General features: G+C 43.3%; 1 protein-coding gene across 1 annotated transcript in view; it reads left to right on the plus strand.

Moving 5' to 3' along the window:
• SLC6A1 (solute carrier family 6 member 1) overlaps nt 1–7,247 on the plus strand; it is a 136,083-nt gene extending 128,836 nt beyond the window's left edge. Inside the window, exons 13-14 of the mRNA XM_084832465.1 lie at nt 3,064–3,231; nt 7,143–7,247. Of these exons, the coding sequence (XP_084688591.1) occupies nt 3,064–3,231; nt 7,143–7,247 (273 nt within the window). The remainder of the gene's footprint in view (nt 1–3,063; nt 3,232–7,142) is intronic.
• The last annotated feature ends 864 nt before the right edge of the window (nt 7,248–8,111 follow it).

Consider the following 8,111-nt stretch of genomic DNA (forward strand, 5'->3'; position numbering starts at 1 on the left):
AGCACAAAGACCAAATCTAAGTAATGCCCTGCATTATGGCCTAGGCTGATGACATATTGAGACAGCCCCATGGTAGTCACGGTGGCTATGAAGTCCTGAGCCATTGCTGAGAAGGCACCCCCAGCATGGTTGTTGAAGTCCCCTAGGACCACCATCCTTGGATTTTCCAGTAACACCCCCAAGACCACCTCCACCAGCTCAGATAGGGAGGCTGCTGGGCAGCGTGGGGGACAGTATACCAGCAACATCCCTATTCTGTCTCTCTGGTCCAACACCAGATACAAGCCCTGAAAACCTGCATCAGAATGGAAGGGCCTCCTGTCAAGGATGATGGATCTCTATAGACCACAGCCACTTTCCATCCCCATTCCTCCAGTCTGTGCTGGTGCTGAGCCAGGTACCCAGATGGTCAGAGCTGACTCAAGCTGGCCCTGCCCAGCTCCCTCACCCAGGTTTCAGTAATACATGCCACATCAGCCCCATCATCCACAATTAAACTATGGATAGTAGAGGCTTTGTTCAGGACTAACTGGCATTAGCTAACAGCACTACCAGACCAGAGGGCAGGCTGACTGGGCAGCCTGGATCCTGATGGATGAAGGGCGATCTGGCTAAGGGGACAACTTTCAACCAGTGTTCCTTGTGTTACCTTACCCAGGAAGTCCAACCCATCATGCCATACCTTCCCCTGCCCATCACAATTGGAATTTTGGTACCTCTATCTCTCTTCCCCTATTATCACTCTGGCACATTAAACTAAAGGGCAATATTACTCCACACAACAATACTAAAAATTGGGAAGTGCAAAGGCGGGCAAGCAATTGATTAGATTTCTATAAAATGCAAGCAATATCAACCCAAACTATAGACAACAAGTATTCACTGTATGATACATAAAAGCATATAAAGAGCATAAATAGTTTTTAAAAACAGTCAAAATCACACAATTAAAAGCACAGGGATAAAAACAAATACCCAATCCTGCCTCCTCCCCTCTCTGTCCTTTTTGTAAGCCCTATCTCTCACTCAGAGCCACTCACCATCACTTGCCAGGAGAATGCCAGTGTCTCTGTTCTCCTGGGTCTGCCATCAGCTGGGTGAACAAAGGCATGTAATCTAAAATGGGCAGCCGTTGTTCCAAGAGTATTCAACATGCAGAGCTCCAGGAGCCAGCCTGCTGCCACCAATCTGCCCCCACCCTCCACCATGCCACAGTGCAGACACCAGTGCAGCACTCAGCGCAAGTGAACCCTCACTGGCAGCAGGTCCAGCTCAGACCATCTAATCATCATCATACAAGGATTTTTTAAAAAGTCATTCAGATTGCACACATATGCATTGATCTTAAGAATGTCAACGTTGTTGTTTTTTGCCCTTTTTCCAAAATGAAAGTCAGACAAAACTGGAGAACTTCCAAAGTCGCACAATTAAACGGAGAGAACAAATACCAGGATGTTAAAAAAAAAAAAGAATTTTATTCCTTGGAGTAGCCCAACGTGTTTCAGCCCTGTACCATACATTTATGGGCCAGTTGCAGGACTTACTCTTGGCCACATACATTTTTTCAGAGATGTCTGCAGGCTACATTTTAAAAAATAACCCCTGAAGAAGTCCCAGAAATATATGGTACAAGGATGAAACACTTTGGGCTACTCCAAGGAATAAAACTCTTATTTTTTTACATCCCGGGACTTGGTCTCTCCTTTTCTAGAATGGCAGATGTCAATATGCTGTACACACTGAAAGAGAAGCTATGACCACACTTGGCTCTTTGGTCATACACACAATTGTACTGAGCACTATTAATCCAATCCTGTTAATTCTGCCACCATGTCTCCTTTAGCATTAAAGTGTTCAGAGCCCTTAAAAGCTTATACAGCATTCAGGAGAGGAATTGGGTCAGGCCATATGTGCTACATGGTGCACACTACCCAGCCTTAATCCTGCTATCTAGGATCCCATAAACTGGTAGGGACTCCATCAGGCCAGTTCCCTCTCACCCTTTCAGCCAGTGACTCTCTCTCAGCCTAACCTACCTCAGAGGATCGTTGTGAGCATAAAATGGGAGGAAAACTAAGAATGCCACCCTGAACTGTTTGAGGGAAGGACAGGATAGGGTAAAATATGTAATGACTAAAATGGTTGTGGTCCATCCCCAGGCCACAACAGGAGTACTCCTGTTCAGGGCTGCACTCTTTCTGGAAGAGAAAACTTGTAGCATTCTTTGAAGAAACTCACAGGATGGAAGGTGTCCGAAGGGTGAAAAGGGAAGGAGCACCATTATTTCTTTCCTGTTCTTCTGAAACCTTCCCCTGATGCTATATAGCACTAAAGGGCTCAGGTTTGGAGCTGGCTTCCAGCCCTTGCTGAGTAACTGGGGTGGAGAGAGGGATTTTTGGAGAGTGATAAAGAGAAAGGTATCCTTTTACTTTTCTTCCTTCCTGAAACCTCCACAGGACAGGGAGAAGAGTTTGTTTTACCTCATGGTGTGTATCTCCCCAACCAATTCCACACCTCCACAATTCTGTAAGCTCATTAGGGGCTAGAGAAGGCCAATTCTTCCCTCTCCATTTCCCTTTTTCTTTCAACCAGCTGCTCAGTCGCCTCAACGTGTTAGTTCTCCTGGAGGTCACACTGAAAGCTCAATCTGTGTTACATTATTTTTCTTTCTCTTTTAATGTGCAAAATATAGTTCTACATTCCAGGGACCCTCCTCATTAGACAGAAACTACTAACTTGTCTGTGGGTGGTTGTGTTTGCTGCCAGATAGATAGGCATGGGACCAGTTCAGTATCAGATACCTTCCTGTTCTAAATCTAACATCTTATATGCTGGGGGAGTGGGGAGGTAAATGAATGTTTGAAAATAGGTAATACCTATAGTTGCTCTCTACAGGCACAGATACATATATCTACCAATAGAAATTGGATAGGTGGACAGATGACTATCTGGCATTAAAAAGTAAAGTCTCTTTTTCCTTTCTTGTGCAAACAAAGAACTAACTATCAGCAAAGGGGGCGGGGGGGAGTAAACTTGTAACTAACTTTTAAAATATTTTTTCAGGGTGTATTTATCTTCAGCGCTGTGCAAATGACACCTCTCACTTTGGGTGATTACGTATTCCCAAAATGGGGACAAGGTGTTGGCTGGTTTATGGCTCTGTCGTCTATGGTGCTGATTCCAGGCTACATGGCATACATGTTTCTTACTTTAAAAGGCTCCTTAAAACAGGTAAACTATGTGTTTAGTACCATACTTACACTTGGCAAGGTTCCAGTTTTAGCAGGCACCAGCTACTGTTACATCCTCGATTACAATTGTGAACTATGGCATACTTCTTCACTGCAGTAAAATGTCACTGGGTCAGCACTTTCTCACAACTTAGGCTTGGTCTCTGCAACCTCCTGAGAACTTCCCACTGAGATCATCCTTTAAATAAAACTTATAAAGATCTGGAAGGATAGATGCTCACAGTATGGTGCTGCACAGAAAGGTTTGTACATGCTTGCCCACCTCCTTTCCTTGCCAGTTGTGAGAAGTGACCAATACTTTTATTTATTTAAAATATTTCTTGGCTGCCTTTCAGGGCAGATGCCCTCCCAAGGCGGCTCACAGCAATAAAATACATAAAAACAGTTAAAATATTAAAAGTGATAAAAACCTAAAAACAATAAAAGCCAACAGTAAACCAACAATGATGTTAAAAGCAGTCACAGCAACAATAGCAGTCATATCAAGAGAAGGCCAGGGTAAAACAATATGTTTTCAAGACCTTCTTAAAAGTCTGCCAGGACACAGCATGGCGGATGGCAGCTTGTTCCAAAGGTGTGGGGCCATTGCAGAGAAGGCCCTCTCACATGTGATCACCCACCTGACTGCTTGCATGGTTGGGCAAATGAGAAGGGACTCTCTTTTTGATCTTAAAGTGCGGGCAGGCTGATATGGGTGAAGGCGGTCTTTGAAGTAACTCGGTCCCAAACTGTTTAAGGTTTTAAAGGTCAAAACCAGGTAGGGATGTACGAAAGTTCCGCCACGGATCTCGGGGAGGCCGAATGCCAGCGCATTCAGCCCCCCGAAATCGGTGGCGGAACGGCCCCCCGCCCCCCCGTGGGACGGGACTTACCTTAGGCGGATGTTCCTGGCAGTGGCGGCGGCAGCAGCTCCGGCAGCGGCGGCTGCGGTGGCCAGTCTTCCGATCGGCTGCCACCGCCGCCATTTCCAGGTAAAACAAAAACAAAAACAAAAAAACCTGATAGGCTACATAAAGATTTACGTAGCCTATCACGGCTAAATTTTAAAAAAACACCGTGATAGGCTACGTAAATGTTTACGTAGCCTATCATGGCTGATTAAAACAAAAAACGCGCATATGCAAATGGCGTCCATGGGCGCCGCCATTTGCGTTCCTTATTTTGGCACGCCTTAGTCTACGTAAACATTTACGTAGACTAAGACGGCGAAAATAAGGGGAATGCAAATAGCATAGCGCCTACACTATTTGCGTTCCCCTTATTTTCGCCGTCTTAGTCTACGTAAATGTTTACATAGACTAAGACGTGCTAAAATAAGGAACGCAAATGGCGGCGGCCATGTGCGCCGCCATTTGAGTATGCGCAGTTTTTTTTTAATCAGCTGTGATAGGCTACGTAAACATTTACGTAGCCTATCACGGCTGACTGCAGGGACGCAAATGGTGGCGGCTACGGCTGCCGCCATTTGCGTCCCTGCTAGCCAGCGGCCGGATGTGCGGCTGCTGGTGGAACCAGCCAGCAGCTCCGCAGAATCCCTGCGGAGCGGAGCCGGCCGGCCAGGATTCCGGGGGGGAGGAACGGAGCGCCTCCCCCCCCGGCCAGGATTCCAGGGGGAGGGACGGAATGCCTCCCCCCCAGCATCAGCATAATCCGCGGAAAGGTAAGTACCTTTCGTACATCCCTAAAACCAGCACTTTGAATTGGGCTCAAAAACGCACCAGTAACCAGTGCAGCTGGTGCAGTGTAGGCGCTATATGATTGAATTGCCTCGCCCCCACCAATACTCAGGAGGCCTCATTCTGCACAAAGTGGAGTTTCTGAACCGTCTTCAAAGGCAGCCCCACGTATAGCGCATTACAGTAGTCCAGCCTGGATGTGATTTTTGTGAAATCAGCAATGAGCACTTACATCAAATGTCATTGCTCCATTCATTCATTCATTCAGTCAGTCAGTCAGTCATTCATTCATTCAGTCATTAAATTTCTTAATCGCCTGCCTGCCTGGCCGGTCATCCAGCCACTCTGGGTGATATACAACAGTACACTTTGGATGTACTGGTTCCTTGGCATGTAAAGAGTTATGATTTGAGGATGGGGATTGGAGTAATTGCTGCTGATATTACTGCTTTTGCCTATTTCTGTACAAAAAAACAAAAACATGTCAGATAATTAACATGTTGTTGTTCAGTCGTTAAGTCGTGTCCGACTCTTCATGACCCCATGGACCATAGCAAGCACATGCCAGGCAGGCCTTCCTGTCCTCCGCTCTCTCCCGGAGTGTGCTCAAGTTCATATTCATTGCATCAGTGATGCTATCTAGCCATCTCATCCTCTGCAGTCCCCTTCTCCTTTTGCCTTCAATCTTTCCCAGCATCAGGGTCTTTTCCGGTGAGTTTTCTCTTCACATTAGGTGGCCAAAAGATTTGAGCTTCAGCTTCAGTATCTGTCCTTCCAATGAGCACTCAGGGTTGATTTCCTTTAGGATTGACTGATTTGACCTCCTTGCAGTCCAGGGCACTCGTAAGAGTCTTCTGCAGCACCACAGTTCAAAAGCATCAATTCTTCGGCGCTCAGTCTTCCTTATCGTCCAGCACTCACAGCCATACATAACTACTGGGAAAATCATAGCTTTGATTATGTGGACCTTTGTCGGCAAGGTGATGTCTCTGCTTCTTACTATGCTGTCTAGGTTTGCCATAGCTTTCCTCCCAAGGAGCAAGCATCTTGTAATTTCATGGCTACAGTCACCGTCTGCGGTGATCTTGGAGCCCAAGAAAGTAAAATCTGTCACTGCTTCCATTTCTTCCCCTTCTATATGCCAGGAAGTGATGGGACCAGATGCCATGATCTTAGTTTTTTTTAATGTTGAGTTGTGACGATGGGAAGCTAGGCAGCACATTTATAATTTCATATGCCTGATATTTCATATATTCCATGTTTCATATTCCTATTGATAAAAATGAGATGATGACACTGTCTAATCTTTAACTGAAAATAGTATGTGAAGCTTTTTCATGCTTTTTCTACCTTCTAATACCATTACAAAAGAGCAAACACTTGCATTTGTGTCCCAACCAGAAGAAATTCTCACCTATACATTTTACATGTTTATCAATAGCTGTTTATCAGATTTATAGTGGGTTTGGGGGGAATTCGTAGCTGTCAGGGTTGTGGAAATTAAAACGTTTCAAATTCATTTCATTAGATTTTATAGAGTATTCCATAAGTCAAGTTTGACACAGCAGGCCTTTCTAGGAAGACCAGTTTGTGTTTTTCTATAAACCCAATTCCAAAGTTTTTCTGACACAGTTATATCCTTCAAAAGCCAAAGCAAAACCCATAAATAGGACCAGCACTTCTTTGCTAGATATGCTTAACTCTGTCACTGTGCTCCATGATCCATGTTCCTCAAGAATGTCCCATGCCAGGAAGATTTTAAAATAATCTTTCACTTAGGAGCACAATTGACCAAACCAAAAGCTGCCTCCCATCTGATCTATTCAGCTTTTTATTTCCTTTAAAAAAAAAGTATGTGATTACAGTGAGTAGTTCCCTCCTGAAATAGGTCTTTCACCACCACCCTGCCAATCCTCCATTTGATTTGTATAGTTATCACTCTACAAATCATGAATCAGGGTATTTCCACAGAGCTGGAGATTCTTCTTCCCTTTTTTTGAAGTAAGCATTTACCAGCCCCTAACTGTTTTACAGTCTCCAAATCTACTTTGATGTCATTTATTGGAAAGATGCTGGAGAATTATGGCCGTTCCATCCATCGCACAAATGCATTTTCAAGAAGGACAGCTAAAGAAGAGAGTATACATTCAATATAAACTGAGAACAATCAAGCTCAGAAGCGGTTATATTTCTCTTCTTTTTTTCCTTCCTTTAGCGTATCCAAGTAATGATTCAGCCAAGTGAAGACATTACTCATCCCGAAAATGGACCTGAGCAAGCCCAGCAGAGCAACTCTGCAAACAAAGAAGCATATATATAACGTTTGGATCACTGTAATGATTCAAACCTTCTTCTGGGGGGCAAAAAATATATACAGAATATGACCACAAATTTACGTCTGAGAATAAAATTACCTACCTCTAGTGGCACAAAAGACCATCACCACTATAAGGGAAGCAATGTGGGTACGATCAAACCATTTTGTGGGCTTAGTTGTTGACAATGTTTTATGTTTTTTGGCAATCCATAGACTGTTAACATTTTTATTCTCTCTCAGTAAGAGCTGAATATCTTTGGAATTTATAAACAACACATGTAGGCCATTTTTAATCTACCTTTTAGTGCACCAATTTGCGGTTTTGTGCAGCTGGTTTTTATTAATATCTTTCTTACTGTTTGAATCCCGAGACTGTTATTTCTGAGAACAGTTAAATTGGAAAGCTGTTTTGTATTCACCAGCAAGGTATTTTTTACAAAGAAAAGTTATAGTGAAAATACTTCCCTGGAAATATTAACCAACTTCATTCTTGAGTTGGTTTTTCTAACTTTCTTGAAAATCTCCTTGCATATAGCGGTATATTGAATCATTCATATACAAATGCTATTAGCAAGCTATTTCTAGATATACAGCACAGACTAAATTACACCACTACCTAACTATATCTAATGGGCCTCTAACATTTAATATGTTATATTATTTTATAGTGATATGTCTTTTAGACTATTTTCAGTGTAAGCATCCTAAAAAATATATTGGGATTTTTTAAATTTTTTTTTAAAGAGGACTGGCAATATAATTACATACTTATTCAAACTGTGATGAGTCCCTCCCAAAGGTTGACATATTTAAAGCTGTACAAATTATCTATCATTTAAGCCAGGTTGTTCTTCCCTTTATGTTGCG

Source organism: Heloderma suspectum, chromosome 2 (genome assembly GCF_057233095.1).
Source record: "Heloderma suspectum isolate Gila_16-S chromosome 2, 16-S_ref, whole genome shotgun sequence".
In the NCBI taxonomy this organism is placed as follows: domain Eukaryota; kingdom Metazoa; phylum Chordata; class Lepidosauria; order Squamata; family Helodermatidae; genus Heloderma; species Heloderma suspectum.